This window comes from Pseudophryne corroboree, chromosome 7 (genome assembly GCF_028390025.1).
Source record: "Pseudophryne corroboree isolate aPseCor3 chromosome 7, aPseCor3.hap2, whole genome shotgun sequence".
Classification (NCBI taxonomy): Eukaryota; Metazoa; Chordata; class Amphibia; order Anura; family Myobatrachidae; genus Pseudophryne; species Pseudophryne corroboree.
In genome coordinates, this window is record NC_086450.1 from 235,785,028 (window position 1) to 235,801,401 (window position 16,374).

The following is a 16,374-nucleotide window of genomic DNA, read 5'->3' on the forward strand; positions in this document are numbered from 1 at the left end:
TATATATATATATATATATATATATATATATATATATATATATATATATATATAGGGACTAACTGAGTTATGTCCCTAATAGCTGCTTTTCAATAAAATATATATATCTATTGCCAAATTTAATGCCCCCCCTCTTTTCCCTCTTACTGGTACTGTAGATTGCAGGGAAGAGCCAGGGAGCTTCCTTCCAGCCGAGCTGTGAGGGAAAAATGGCGCCAGTGTGCTGAGGAGATAGGCTCCGCCCCTTTTTCGCGGCCTATTCTCCCGCTTTTTATGGAATTCTGGCAGGGGGATTTACCTCATATATAGCCCCTGGGGCTATATATTGAGGTATTTTAGCCAGCCAAGGTGTTTTTATTGCTGCCTCAGGGCGCCCCCCCCCAGCGCCCTGCACCCTCAGTGACCGGAGTGTGAAGTGTGTGAGAGGAGCAATGGCGCACAGCTGCAGTGCTGTGCGCTACCTTGGTGAAGACAGAGTCTTCATGCCGCCGATTTTCCGGACCATCTTCTTGCTTCTGGCTCTGTAAGGGGGACGGCGGCGCGGCTCCGGGACCGAACATCAAGGCTGGGCCTGCGGTCGATCCCTCTGGAGCTAATGGTGTCCAGTAGCCTAAGAAGCCCAATCCGGCTGCAAGCAGGCGAGTTCGCTTCTTCTCCCCTTAGTCCCTCGCTGCAGTGAGCCTGTTGCCAGCAGGTCTCACTGAAAATAAAAAAATCTAAGACTATTACTTTCTAAGAGCTCAGGAGAGCCCCTAGTGTGCATCCAACCTCGGCCGGGCACGAAATCTAACTGAGGCTTGGAGGAGGGTCATAGTGGGAGGAGCAAGTGCACACCAGGTAGTCTAAGATCTTTCTAGAGTGCCCAGCCTCCTTCGGAGCCCGCTATCCCCATGGTCCTTACGGAGTTCCCAGCATCCACTAGGACGTCAGAGAAAAACCCTCTATATTTTCACACCAATGCTCAGGGGTAAAACACTTACCTTGTCTACGTTGGCTCTTGTTTTGGCAGAAGTTTCCACATACTGCACACCCCACTCATCCGACTTCCCTCTGGCCTCATCCACAGGCACTTGTCTTCTATCTTCCAGATCAGACTTGTTACCCACTACGAGTAGAGGGATTTTGTCTTCTTCCGCTTTCACACGGAGGATCTGCTCTCTGATGGGAAAACAAAACCACTTATATATTAGACAAAGAAACAAGGCCAAATATTTAATTCCCTACCAACTCCATTATCTAGCTACTATATTGGTAAGGGGATGCAGTTAAAATACCAGCTTTCGGGGATCCCGGTGTACAGGAGACATACGTTGAAATTCTGACAGCTGGGGAAATACTACTCAATGGAATCCCGACCTCCATTGTGGCGAACATAGCGAACACAAAGGGGACTTGATGCCTTGCTGCCGGGATTCTGCTGTCGGTATAGTGACATCATCCTGTCTGTCGGGGTTAATACATGATGAAAATATCTGGTATTTTCCCCATTTAACAATTTTTTCCCAATTTTAATGAAAGAAACACTTTCGAAAAAAATGCCCTCAGATTTTTTCGGAATAGATTTGGGGGGGGGGGGGGGGGGGGTACTTTACGGAAATTGTATCTTAGTGAAACAAGCATTCCAGTCCTTATTCATTATTACATGGAAATATGTACTGTAGAAAGGACATTACTCTACACATTTACATTTTAATGCACAATTACAGAACATAAAACACTGATCTGTCACAGTTGTATGTCCCTTAGTTGGATTTGTCAACAACAAAACGCAACTTCAACACTGTCTATGCATAACTGGCTCCCTTCATGCAAAACTGATGGGGGGCATCACTGATCATCACACATTGGTTGTTGTGTTTATTGTGTAGCTATAGAGGTAGTTAGACAGGACCTTCAACATTATAGAACAAAGTGCTTTGTCTGAAATAACACTCTGCTTGTATGGCCAAAAGAAGCAGTTCTTTACTGTCTGGCTCCTTTTGGAAGGACTCTGAATAGTCAAGAAGTACACAGGACGTCATAAAATAGAGTACTGACCACTTTTACTTTGGTTGAGGTGAAACTCAAAAAAAGTTAGATGCCAGCAACAAATTTGTAGGAGCATTTTAACAGACCTGCAGTAATGCAATCAGGCAGAAGAATCCTGTGTCACATGGGTCTTGGTATCTAATAGATGACACATTTTAAAAAAAATACATTCAAATCACCAAAGTTAACATGAAACACTAGAGTAGACTAAATTCAGGATGCTAGCTCATTTTTATTTTTTTACAGACAACCGGAGACTGTGGGCCTAATTCTAAGTTGTGCGTAATTCCAAATGTGGATGCATCTAGCGATGTTTTAGCAGACTGCATATGCGTTGGACGGTGTATATGCAGCTTTAAGTACTTGCAAGCAATTCCGAGTAGTACACATCTGAAATGCTTCTCTCTTACAGCTGGATGGGGGTTACTTGAATGTGATCAAAATTGTGATAGCATTAGAACTAGGTCCTGTAAGTACAAGTTTTTGCCCAAAACCCCGCCTTTGCAATAGAAAGTTACTGGAAAATGCATAATTACATATTGGGGCAGATGTATTAAGCCTGGAGAAGTTATAAAGAAGTGATAAGTGCAAGGTGATAATGCACTAGCCAATCATTACAGTTTTGTAAAATGAAGGGAGCTGATTGGCTGGTGCATTATCATCTTGCACTTATCACTTTTCCATGCTTAATACATCTGCCAAATTGTGACATGATTAATTTACTGTAGAATACCTCTCCCACATAAAGGGTACTGGGAAATACATATATTACATATTGTGACGTGATTAAAAACACCACCGCTTCCACATAAAGGGTAATGCACTTATATATGTTGGTGTCACAAAAATGTACAATTCAATGGAGTGTAAAATATTCTCTCTCTTTTTTAGAGTCCATTGAATCGTACACATCCGTGACTCCAACATATAAATGCATTTTATAAACTTTGAAGGAAAAACAATTATCATGCAGGTGGTTTTTGCTGCTTAGTACGTAGTACACTAATGGGGCTGGTTTGCGGCACAAAAGTGACAACACCCCCCAAAAAAAACAATGAGTATACTTTTTTGTGTCGACCATTTTCATGTTGACATTTTGACCCCATCTACCTTTTCTCTTACATCCTAGAGGATGCTGGGGACTCCGTAAGGACCATGGGGTATAGACGGGCTCCGCAGGAGACATGGGCACTATAAAGAACTTTCTCTATCGTCCTAGTGGATGCTGGGGTTCCTGAAAGGACCATGGGGAATAGCGGCTCCGCAGGAGACAGGGCACAAAAAGTAAAGCTTTAGGATCAGGTGGTGTGCACTGGCTCCTCCCCCTATGACCCTCCTCCAAGCCAGTTAGATTTTGTGCCCGGCCGAGAAGGGTGCAATCTAGGTGGCTCTCCTAAAGAGCTGCTTAGGAAAGTTTAGCTTAGGTTTTTTATTTTACAGTGAGTCCTGCTGGCAACAGGATCACTGCAACGAGGGACTTAGGGGAGAAGAAGTGAACTCACCTGCGTGCAGGATGGATTGGCTTCTTGGCTACTGGACATCAGCTCCAGAGGGACGATCACAGGTACAGCCTGGATAGTCACCGGAGCCTTGCCGCCGGCCCCCTTGCAGATGCTGAAGTAAGAAGAGGTCCAGAATCGGCGGCAGAAGACTCCTCAGTCTTCTAAAGGTAGCGCACAGCACTGCAGCTGTGCGCCATTTTCCTCTCAGCACACTTCACACGGCAGTCACTGAGGGTGCAGGGCGCTGGGAGGGGGGCGCCCTGGGAGGCAAATGAATACCTATTTTGGCTAAAAATACCTCACATATAGCCTCCGGAGGCTATATGGAGATATTTAACCCCTGCCAGAATCCGTTAAGAGCGGGAGACGAGGCCGCCCGAAAAAGGGGCGGGGCCTATCTCCTCAGCACACAGTGCCATTTTCCCTCACAGAAAGGCTGGAGGGAAGGCTCCCAGGCTCTCCCCTGCACTGCACTACAGAAACAGGGTTAAAACAGAGAGGGGGGGCACTAATTTGGCGATATGCTTATATATATATATTAAGATGCTATAAGGGAAAACACTTATATAAGGTTGTCCCTATATAATTATAGCGTTTTTGGTGTGTGCTGGCAAACTCTCCCTCTGTCTCTCCAAAGGGCTAGTGGGTCCTGTCCTCTATCAGAGCATTCCCTGTGTGTGTGCTGTGTGTCGGTACGTGTGTGTCGACAGGTAGGAGGACGATGTTGGTGAGGAGGCGGAGCAATTGCCTGTAATGGTGATGTCACTCTCTAGGGAGTCGACACCGGAATGGATGGCTTATTTAGGAAATTACGTGATAATGTCAACACGCTGCAAGGTCGGTTGACGACATGAGACGGCCGACAAACAATTAGTACGGTCCAGACGTCTCAAAAACACCGTCAAGGGTTTTTAAAACGCCCGTTTACTTTAGTCGGTCGACACAGACACAGACAGGGACACTGAATCCAGTGTCGACGGTGAATAAACAAACGTATTCCTTATTAGGGCCACACGTTAAAGGCAATGAAGGAGGTGTTACGTATTTCTGATACTACAAGTACCACAAAAGAGGGTATTATGTGGGATGTGAAAAAACTACCATAGTTTTTCCTGAATCAGATAAATTAAATAAAGTGTGTGATGATGCGTGGGTTCCCCCCGATAGAAAATTATGGGCGGTATACCCTTTCCCGCCAGAAGTTAGGGCGCGTTGGGAAACACCCCTTAAGGTGGATAAGGCGCTCACACGCTTATCAAAACAAGTGGCGGTACCGTCTATAGATAGGGCCGTCCTCAAGGACCAGCTGACAAGGCTGGAAAATATAATAAAAAGTATATACACACATACTGGTGTTATACTGCGGCCAGCGATCGCCTCAGCCTGGATGTGCAGAGCTAGGGTGGCTTGGTCGGATTCCCTGACTAAAAATATTGATACCCTTGACAGGGACAGTATTTTATTGACTATAGAGCATTTCTATATATGCGAGATGCACAGAGGGATATTTGCACTCTGGCATCATGAATAAACGCGATGTCCATAACTGCCAGAAGATGTTATGGACACGACAGTGGTCAGGTGATGCAGATTCCAAACGGCACAGTATGGCCGTATAAAGGAAGAGGACTTGTTTGGGGTCGGTCCATCGGACCTGGTGGTCACGGCAACTGCTGGAAAATCCACCGTTTTTTACCCTAAGTCACATCTCTGCAGAAAAAGACACCGTCTTTTCAGCCTCAGTCCTCTCGTCCCTATAAGATCATATCTGCCCAGGGATAGAGGAAAGGGAAGAAGACTGTAACAGGCAGCCTATTCCCAGGAACAGAAGCGTTCCACCGCGTCTGACAAGTTCTCAGCATGGCGCTGAGACCGTACAGGACCCCTGGATCCTACATGTAGTATCCCGGGGGTACAGATGGGAATGTCGAGACGTTTCCCCTTCGCAGGCTCCTGAAGTCTGCTTTACCAAGTCTCCCTCCGACAAGGAGGTAGTATGGGAAAAAATTCACAAGCTGTGTTCCCAGCAGGTGACAATTAAATTACCCCTCCTACTACAGAAAAGGGGTATTATTCCACACTATATTGTGGTACTGAAGCCAGAAGGCTAGGTGAGACTTATTCTAAAAAAAAAAAAAAAAAATTTTTTTTTGAACACTTACAAAGGTTCAAATTAAGATGAAGTCACTCAGAGCAGTGATAACGAACCAGGAAGAAGGGGACTATATAGTGTCCCGGGACATCAAGGATGCTTACCTCTATGTCCCAAATTTGCCCTTCTCACTAAGGGTACCTCAGGTTCGTGGTGCAGAACTGTCACTATCAGTTTCAGACGCTGCCGTTTGGATTGTCCACGGCACCCCGGGGTCTTTACCAAGGTAATGGCCGAATTGATGATTCTTCTTCGAAGAAAAGGCGTCTTAATTATCCCTTACTTGGAGGATCTCCTGATAGGGGCATAGTCCAGGGAACAGTTGGAGGTCGGAGTAGCACTATCTCTGATACTGCTACAATCAGCACGGGTGGATTCTAAATATTCCAAAATCGCAGCTGATCCCGACGACACGTCTGCTGTGCCTAGGGATGATTCTGGACACAGTCCAGAAAAAGGTGTTTCTCCCGGAAGAGAAAGCCAGGGAGTTATCCGAGCAAGTCAGGAACCTCCTAAAAACAGTGCATCATTGCACAAGGGTCCTGGTAAAAATGGTGGCTTCCTACGAAGCAATTCCATTCGGCAGATTTCACGTAAGAACTTTTCAGTGGGATCTGCTGGACAAATGGTCCGGATCGCATCTTCAGATGCATCAGCGGATAACCCAATATCCAAGGACAAGGGTGTCTCTCCTGTGGTGGTTATAGAGTGCTCATCTTCTAGAGGGCCGCAGATTCGGCATTCAGGATTGGATGCTGGTAACCACGGAGCCCAGCCTGAGAGGCTGGGGAGCAGTCACACAAGGGAAAAATTTCCAGGGAGTGTGATCAAGTATGGAGACTTTTCTCCACATAAATATACTGGAGCTAAGGGTAAATTTATAATGCTCTAAGCTTAGCAAGACCTCTGCTTCAAGGTCAGCCGGTATTGATCCAGTGGGAAAAACATCACGGCAGTCGCCCACGTAAACAGACAGGGCGACACAAGAAGCAGGAGGGCAATGGCAGAAACTGCAAGGACTTTTCGCTGGGCGGAAAATCATGTGATAACACTGTCAGCAGTTTTTCATCCCGGGAATGGAAACTGGGAAGCAGACTTCCTCAGCACGACCTCCACCCGGGAGAGTGGAAACTTCATTGAGAAGTTTTTTCCACATGATTGTAAACCGTTGGGAAATACCAAAGGTGGACAGGATGGCGTCCCGTCTGAACAAAAAACGGGACAGGTATTGCGCCAGGTCAAGGGACCCTCAGGCAATAGATGTGGACGTTCTGGTAACACCGTGGGTGTACCAGTCGGTGTATGTGTTCCCTCCTCTGCTTCTCATACCTAAGGTGCTGAGAATTATAAGACGTAGAGGAGTAAGAACTATACTCATGGCTCCGGATTGGCCAAGAAGGACTTGGTACCCGGAACTTCAAGAGATGCTTACAGAGGTCTTATGGCCTCTGCCGCTAAGAAGGGACTTGCTTCAGCAAGTACCATGTCTGTTCCAAGACTTACCGCAGCTGCGTTTGTCGGCATGGCGATGGAAAGCCGGATCCTAAGGGAAAAAAGGCATTCCGGAAGAGGTCATTCCTACACTGGTCAAAGCCAGAAAGGAGGTGACCGCACAACATTATCACCACGTGTGGCGAAAATTTGTTGCGTGGTGTGAGGCCAGGAAGGCCCCACAAAGAAATTTCAACTCGGTCGTTTCCTGCATTTCCTGCAAACAGGAGTGTCTATGGGCCTCAAATTGGGGTCCATTAAGGTTCAAATTCGGCCCTGGAAATTTTCTTCCAGAAAGAATTGGCTTCAGTTCCTGAAGTCCAGAAGTTTGTCAAGGGAGTATTGCATATACAAACCCCTTTTTTGTGCCTCCAGTGGCACTGTGGGATCTCAACGTAGTTCTGGGATTTCTCAAATCACATTGGTTTAAAACCAGTCAAATATGTGGATTTGCAGCATCTCACATAAAAAGTGACCATGCTCTTGGCCCTGGCCTGGACCAGGCGAGTGTCAAATTGGTGGTTTTTTCTCAAAAAAGCCCATATCTGTTTGTCCATTCGGACAGGGCAGAGCTGCGGACTCGTCCCCAGTTCTCTCCCTAAGGTGGTGTCAGTGTTTCACCTGAACCAGCTTATTGTGGTGCCTTGCACCTACTAGGGACTTGGAGGACTCCAAGTTGCTAGAAGTTGTCAGGGCCCTGAAAATATATTCCAGGACAGCTGGAGTCAGAAAATCTGACTCGCTGTTTATACTGTATGCACCCAACAAGTTGGGTGCGCCTGCTTCTAAGCAGTCGATTGCTCGTTGGATTTGTAACACAATTCAACTTGCACATTCTGAGGCAGGCCTGCCACAGTCTAAATCGGTTAAGGCCCATTCCACAAGGAAGGTGGGCTCATCTTGGGCGGCTGCCCGAGAGGTCTCGGCATTACAACTCTGCCGAGCAGCTACGTGGTCAGGGGAGAACACGTTTGTAAAATTCTACAAATTTGATATCCTGGCAAAAGAGGACCTGGAGTTCTCTCATTCGGTGCTGCAGAGTCATCCGCACTCTCCCGCCCGTTTGGGAGCTTTGGTATAATCCCCATGGTCCTTTCAGGAACCCCAGCATCCACTAGGACGATAGAGAAAATAAGAATTTACTTACCGATAATTCTATTTCTCGGAGTCCGTAGTGGATGCTGGGCGCCCATCCCAAGTGCGGATTGTCTGCAATACTTGTACATAGTTACAAAAATCGGGTTATTATTGTTGTGAGCCATCTTTTCAGAGGCTCCGCTGTTATCATACTGTTAACTGGGTTTAGATCACAAGTTGTACGGTGTGATTGGTGTGGCTGGTATGAGTCTTACCCGGGATTCAAAATTCCTCCCTTATTGTGTACGCTCGTCCGGGCACAGTACCTAACTGGCTTGGAGGAGGGTCATAGGGGGAGGAGCCAGTGCACACCACCTGATCCTAAAGCTTTACTTTTTGTGCCCTGTCTCCTGCGGAGCCGCTATTCCCCATGGTCCTTTCAGGAACCCCAGCATCCACTACGGACTCCGAGAAATAGAATTATCGGTAAGTAAATTCTTATTTTAGAATGGGTGTGCACTGGTTCCTCCCTCTATGCCCCTCCTCCAGACCTCAGTTAGATCCTGTGCCCAGAGGAGACTGGGTGCATTACAGGGGAGCTCTCCTGAGTTTCTCTGAAAAATAATTTTGTTAGGTTTTTTATTTTCAGGGAGCACTGCTGGCAACAGGCTCCCTGCATCGTGGGACTGAGGGGAGAGAAGCAGACCTACTTAAATGATAGGCTCTGCTTCTTAGGCTACTGGACACCATTAGCTCAAGAGGGAGTCGGAACGCAGGTCTCACCCTCGCCGTTCGTCCCGGAGCCGCGCCGCCGTCCTCCTCGCAGAGCCGGAAGATAGAAGCCGGGTGAGTATACGAAGAAAGAAGACTTCAAAGGCGGCTAAAGACTTCAGATCTTCTATGAGGTAACGCGCAGCCATTGCTCCCACACACTACAGGCACGGATGGGTGCAGGGGGGGGGGGCGCCCGGAGCAGCAATAAACCTCTAGGACTGGCTCATATAAATATATAGGCTGCAGAGGCAGTATATTTTATAATCCCCCGCCAGTATAAATAAATTTGAGCGGGAACGAAGCGTGCCGCTGAGGGGGCGGAGCTTGATCTTACAGCACTAACCAGCGCCATTTTCTCCACAGTACACTGCAGAAGCTGGCTCCCTGGACTCTCCCCTGCTGAACACGGTGACAGAGGGCAAAAAAAGAGGGGGGGGGGGGGGCGCACTTGTAAGGCGCAGTGAGTGTATAGATTTATCTATATGACTATATAAAAGCGCTGTTTATCTGGGAATTTTGTTTCCAGTGTTATTGGCGCTGGGTGTGTGCTGGCATACTCTCTCTGTCTCTCCAAAGGGCCTTATCGGGGGAACTGTCTCTTACACATATATACACACATACATGCATACACATACAATGCCTGTGTGTGGGGGGTGTCGTTACGCCTGTGTCGGCATGTCTGAGGCGGAAGGCTCTTCTAGAGAGGAGGTGGAGCAGATGATTGTGGTGTCTCCAACGGCAACGCAGATACCTGATTGTTTGGACATGTGGAATGTTTTAAATGCAAATGTGACCTTGTTACATAAGGCATTGAACAAAGCAGAGTCCAGGGATAATACGGGGAGTCAATCAATGGCTTTGACGGTGTCACAGGGCCCTTCAGGGTCTCAAAAAGTCCCCTATCCCAAATAGCAGACAATGATACCGACACGGATTCTGACTCCAGTGTCGACTACGATGATGCAAAGCTACACCCAAGGGTGGCCAAAAGTATTCATTATATGATTATTGCAATAAAAGATGTTTTGCATATCACAGATGACCCCTCTGTCCCTGATACGAGGGTACACATGTTTAAGGAAAAGAAACCTGGAGGTAACATTTCCCCATCGCATGAGCTGAATGCGTTATTTGAAAAAGCTTGGGAAACTCCAGACAAAAAACTGCAGATTCCCAAAAGAGTTCTTATGGCGTATCCTTTCCCGGCACCGGACAGGGTACGGTGGGAATCCTCGCCCAGGGTGGACAAAGCTTTGACGCGCTTATCGAAAAAGGTGGCGCTACCATCCTCAGACACGGCAGCTCTCAAATATCCTGCTGATCGCAGACAGGAAACGACTTTAAAATCAATTTATACACATACTGGTGCTTTACTCAGACCGGCTATAGCATCGGCTTGGGTCTGTAGCGCGGTAGCAGCTTGGACAGATACCTTGTCAGCTGATCTTGATACCCTAGATAGGAATACCATTTTGTTGACCTTAGGTCACATCAAAGACGCAGTCTTATATATGAGAGACGCTCAGAGAGACGTCGGACTATTAGGTTCAAGGGCCAACGCAATGGCGGTCTCGGCTAGGCGAGCACTGTGGACCCGCCAATGGACGGGTGATGCCGACTCAAAGAGGCATATGGAAGTTTTACCTTACAAGGGTGAGGTTTTATTTGGGGAAGGTCTCGCTGACCTAGTTTCCACAGCTACCGCGGGTCAATCTACCTTTTTGCCATATGTTCCCCCACAGCAAAAGAAAACTCCTCAGTAACAGATGCAGTCCTTTCGGTCGCATAAGTCCAGAAGAGGTCGGGGGTCTTCCTTCCTCGCCAGAGGTAAGGGTAGAGGGAAGAGAATGCCTGCTACGGCCAGTTCGCAGGAACAGAAGTCCTCCCCGGCTTCTACTAAATCCACCGCATGAGGCTGGGGCTCCCCTTAGGGAGGCCGCACCGGTGGGGGCACGTCTTCGACTCTTCAGCCACGTCTGGGTTCAGTCGGACGTGGATCCTTGGGCGATGGAAATTGTATCCCAGGGCTACAAGCTGGAATTCGAAGACGTGCCTCCTCGTCGATTCTTCAAATCGGCTTTACCAGCTTCTCCCCCAGAGAGGGAGGTAATTTTAGCTGCAATTCAAAAGCTGTGTCAACAGCAAGTGATTACCAAGGTTCCCCTAACGCAACAGGGGAAGGGGTACTATTCAACCCTATTTGTGGTCCCGAAACCGGATGGCTCGGTCAGACCCATTCTAAATCTAAAATCCCTGAACCTGTTTTTAAAAAGGTTCAAGTTCAAGATGGAATCGCTCAGGGCAGTCATCTCCAGCCTGGAAGAGGGGGGATTTTATGTTGCCATTAGACATAAAGGATGCATACCTTCACGTCCCCATATATCCTCATCAGGCATGCCTGAGATTCGCTGTACAGGACTGTCATTACCAGTTTCAGACGTTGCTTTCCACGGCCCCGAGGGTGTTCACCAAGGTAATGGCGGAAATGATGGTGCTCCTACACAGGCAAGGAGTCACAATTATCCCGTACTTGGACGATCTCCTGATAAAAGCGAGATCAAAGGAACAGTTGCAGAAAAGCGTGTCACTCTCCCTGGGAGTGCTACAGCAACATGGATGGATTCTAAATCTACCAAAGTTGCAGTTGGTTCAGACGACTCGGCTGTCTTTCTTAGGCATGATTCTGGACACAGAACAGAAGCGGGTTTGTCTCCCGAGGGAAAAAGCCCAGGAACTCCAGAACATGGTAAGAGACCTGTTAAAACCGAAAAGAGTGTCAGTCCATCAGTGCACTAGAGTACTGGGGAAAATGGTGGCGACCTACGAGGCCATCCCCTTCGGCAGGTTTCATGCGAGGACGTTTCAGTGGGACCTTCTGGACAAGTGGTCCGAGTCCCACCTTCAAATACATCAGAAAATAACTATGTCCCCCAGGGCCAGGGTGTTTCTCCTGTGGTGGCTCCAGAGTGCTCACCTTCTAGAGGGTCGCAGGTTCGGCATTCAGGACTGGGTACTGATGACCACGGACGCGAGCCTCCGAGGATGGGGAGCAGTCACAAAAGGAAGGAATTTTCAGGGACTGTGGTCAAGCCAGGAGGCTTGTCTACACATCAACATACTGGAATTGAGGGCCATATACAACGGCCTACGACAAGCGGAGAATATTCTTTGCGACCTACCGGTTCTGATTCAATCAGACAACGTCACAGCCGTGGCTCATGTAAACCGCCAAGGCGGGACAAGTAGCAGAGTGGCAATGGCGGAAGCCACCAGGATTCTGCGCTGGGCAGAAAATCACGTAAGCGCTCTGTCAGCGGTATTAATTCCGGGAGTGGACAACTGGGAAGCAGACTTCCTCAGCAGACACGATCTCCATCCAGGAGAGTGGGGACTTCATCAAGAAGTTTTTGCAGAGATAACAAGTCTTTGGGGACTTCCTCAAATAGACATGATGGTGTCACGCCTCAACAAGAAGCTTCGGAGGTTATTGTGCCAGGTCAAGGGACCCTCGGTCAGTAGCGGTGGACGCTCTCGTGACACCATGGGTGTTTCAGTCGGTCTATGTGTTCCCTCCTCTTCCTTTCATCTCAAAGATACGGAGAATCATAAGGCGAAAAAGAGTGCAGACAATACTCATTGTTCCAGATTGGCCTCGAAGGGCCTGGTATTCAGATCTTCAGGAGCTGCTCACAGAAGATCCATGGCCTCTTCCTCTCAGGGAAGACCTGTTACAGCAGGGGCCCTGCGTGTTCCAAGACTTACCGCGGTTATATTTGACGGCATGGCGGTTGAACACCAAATCCTAGCTGGGAAGGGTATTCCGGAGGAAGTCATCCCTACTCTGATAAAGGCTAGGAAGGAGGTGACGGCGAAACATTATCACCGTATCTGGAGGAAGTATGTTTCTTGGTGTGAAGCCAAGAATGCTCCTACGGAAGACTTCCACTTGGGCCGGTTTCTCCACTTTCTACAGACTGACGTGGATATGGGCCTAAAGTTAGGCTCCATTAAGGTACAGATTTTGGCCCTTTCTATATTCTTCCAGAAAGAATTGGCTTCTCTCCCAGAAGTCCAGACTTTTGTAAAGGGAGTGCTGCACATTCAGCCTCCTTTTGTGCCCCCAGTGGCACCATGGGACCTTAACGTGGTGTTACAGTTCCTAAAATCTCACTGGTTTGAGCCTCTTCAAACTGTTGAGTTAAAATTTCTCACTTGGAAGGTGGTCATGTTGGCCTTGGCATCTGCAAGGCGGGTGTCAGACTTGGCGGCCTTGTCTCATAAGAGCCCCTATCTCATTTTCCATGTGGATAGAGCAGAGTTGAGGACTCGTCCTCAATTTTTGCCTAAGGTGGTGTCATCGTTTCATATGAACCAACCTATTTTGGTGCCTGTGGCTAAGGGAGATTTGGAGGATTCCAAATACCTTGATGTAGTCAGGGCCTTAAAAATTTACGTAGCCAGGACGGCTCGAATTAGAAAAACAGAAGCTCTGTTTGTCCTGTATGCAGCCAACAAGGTTGGCGCTCCTGCTTCTAAGCAGACTATTGCTCGCTGGATCTGCAACACGATTCAGCAGGCTCATTCTACGGCTGGATTGCCGGTACCAAATTCGGTAAAGGCCCATTCCACTAGGAAGGTGGGCTCTTCTTGGGCGGCTGCCTGAGGTGTCTCGGCTTTACAGCTTTGCCGAGCAGCTACTTGGTCGGGTTCAAACACTTTTGCTAAATTCTACAAGTTTGATACCCTGGCTGATGAGGACCTCATGTTTGCTCAATCGGTGCTGCAGAGTCATCCGCACTCTCCCGCCCGTTTGGGAGCTTTGGTATAATCCCCATGGTCCTTACAGAGTCCCCAGCATCCTCTAGGACGTAAGAGAAAATAAGATTTTAAACCTACCAGTAAATCTTTTTCTCCTAGTCCGTAGAGGATGCTGGGCACCCGTCCCAGTGTGGGCATATTTCTGCAAGGCTTGTATATAGTTCTTGCTTACATAAGGGTTATGTTACAGTTAAGATCAGTCGTTGACTGATACTGTTTGTTCATACTGTTAGCTGGTATGAATCTTGTCCTTAGATTAGCAAAATCCTTTCCTCGTACTGTCCGTCTCCTCTGGGCACAGTTTCTCTAACTGAGGTCTGGAGGAGGGGCATAGAGGGAGGAGCCAGTGCACACCCATTCTAAAGTTCTTTATAGTGCCCATGTCTCCTGCGGAGCCCCTCTATACCCCATGGTCCTTACAGAGTCCCCAGCATCCTCTACGGACTAGGAGAAAAAGATTTACCGGTAGGTTTAAAATCTTATTTTCTACTGTCTACCTATTATATGTCGACCTTTTGACCCTGTTGACCTAATGCATGTCTACTATTAGTGGTAGACCAATTGACTGTAGACCTTTTTAGTGTATTTCTAATAATCCACACCAGTTGAATTGAATTACATTTCATATTACTATGAGATCTTTAACAATAACTACAATCAGCTTCTGAACATTATAATAATGAGGCTCTTCTGCATGTGATTGGTCTTAAAAAAAAAAAAAAAAAAAATCTAAAAGTATTGAACGCATGAGTATTGAGTAGCATGCTACTGAGGAAGGACTTCGGTCTGAAACGCGTCTAGCGTGGCTTTAGGAGGGATACCCTGCGTGGCTTAAGATCTTGGGTTTGATACGGCACTCACATTCCGGAAGTGAGTGCTGGAGAATTCCTCGGACATCAGGAACTTACCTATGCTGTTTTGCCAGTGGGGAACCCGTTATGCTGTATTTCTGTCAAGTGTTTGTAAGTGCATATGTGTATTAAAACTTTGAATTGTTTCTACATACTTGCACTATTTATATTTCTTTTTTATGGTACCGTGCATTTCATCATGGAGTCTGCATGAAAGATCTATCACAACCCTGGAATTGATGCACCTGTTTGATGCTGTATTTTGCCAGTTTGGGAATTTTATCAGGCTCAATCCATAATTTGCGTTTGTAAGTGGATCCTTTTAATAAAATCTGCAATCCTTTTTAAACAATCTGCACTATTATATATCTTTTCTTTTCACATGGTAAACTGTGGAAACCTACGGATTAAGAAAAATCTGCTCTTATGTTGACCACTTCCCTAAACGTTAAGTACTATTAATTGTGTCATTATCCACATTGGTGACAAGTGTTTTTGTACGGCGTTTTTCTGAATATATATTGTGAATGTGGTATTCTCCTTAGCGCTGGAGGGTGTATATCTATTCCCAGCAGCAGTATTCAGCAGAGCAGACAGAAATAAGGAGCTTAGTGGCAGACGCAATAATAGTCGTCGCCGCCCCCCGATCAGCACATGCAGTATTATGACTTTATGCCCCTGGATGGTAGAGGAGCCGCTAAGAGAATCAGGCAGCAAAAACAGAGAAGAAATGTGGGCTAGAGACAGAGGTGGGGATGGAGATGCAGAGGCACAGGGAGACAGAAGGTGATGTGCTGGAGCACGGGGGGAATAGAAGGAGGAAATGGGGATGAGAAGCTTGAGACACGGGAGAACGAACAGATGGGCAACCGGCCTGTACATACCAGGTGTTATATGGTTGTCATGAGGGGTGCTAGAGGGGGATGGGGAGGGTACCGATCACATAGGCCCAGCCTGGCCTGGAGCAGGCCAAGGACATCCATTTAGGAGATGGAATGCCCCCTTCTAAGTGCATGCCACCATGAACCACAGGATTTTAAGTCAAAGTTTTAACAAGTGGGTGCGGCCATGCTTCATCTAGGCATTAATGCTGTCGTTACTATATTGCAGTCAATAATGTCTGCATTATATGGAAGTCACTAATGCAGTCTGTATTATATGGTGGTCATACTGTATATTTAGAGGGTGAAGTACTTGGGGTGGAGAGAGCCAAGATTAGTCTTTGCCAAAGGTGACAAAGTTTAGCTTCAGGGCTGCCCTCAGCAACGGAGGTTATGCTTTTTTTTATGTTTTCACTTGAAAGCACCTAACAAGATGTATAAAGGCTGATATTCACAGGATATACAATGTTTTTAAATAGCAATTGCCCTTTTCACCTTTAAGTGTTTGGGCCCTTTTAAGACTAGTTGGAGCTTGTTAATCTTTGCTAGAATAAGGTAGCAAAAGTAAGTTAACCACTTCACAGTGCCAAATGCCACTTGACATTGGGAAGAATCGCTGCAGGTTACAGCACGTCTCAGGTCAGCATATAGCTGGTCCTGAGCTCACAGATCTGTCTATTCTTGCCCTTACAAAGAAAACCAAATTCCTGAAGAGTATTGCAGGAGACAGCCCAGGATTAGTCTGAAGAACACAGTATTTACAAGGTAGTAACTGTCCCAAATTTAACCCTCAAACTGCA

General features: G+C 47.1%; 1 protein-coding gene across 3 annotated transcripts in view; it reads right to left on the reverse strand.

Annotated features, from left to right (window-relative positions):
- The window catches only part of RALB (RAS like proto-oncogene B), a 173,084-nt gene that overhangs the window by 36,106 nt on the left and 120,604 nt on the right, over window positions 1-16,374 (reverse strand). For 2 of the 3 annotated variants that reach the window (XM_063934033.1, XM_063934034.1), the window contains one exon: window positions 981-1,158. In XM_063934033.1, coding sequence (XP_063790103.1) covers window positions 981-1,158 — 178 coding nt within the window. Of the gene's footprint in view, window positions 1-980; window positions 1,159-2,114; window positions 2,167-16,374 lie in introns of those variants that run through there. The other variant, XM_063934035.1, reaches the window with a different exon arrangement.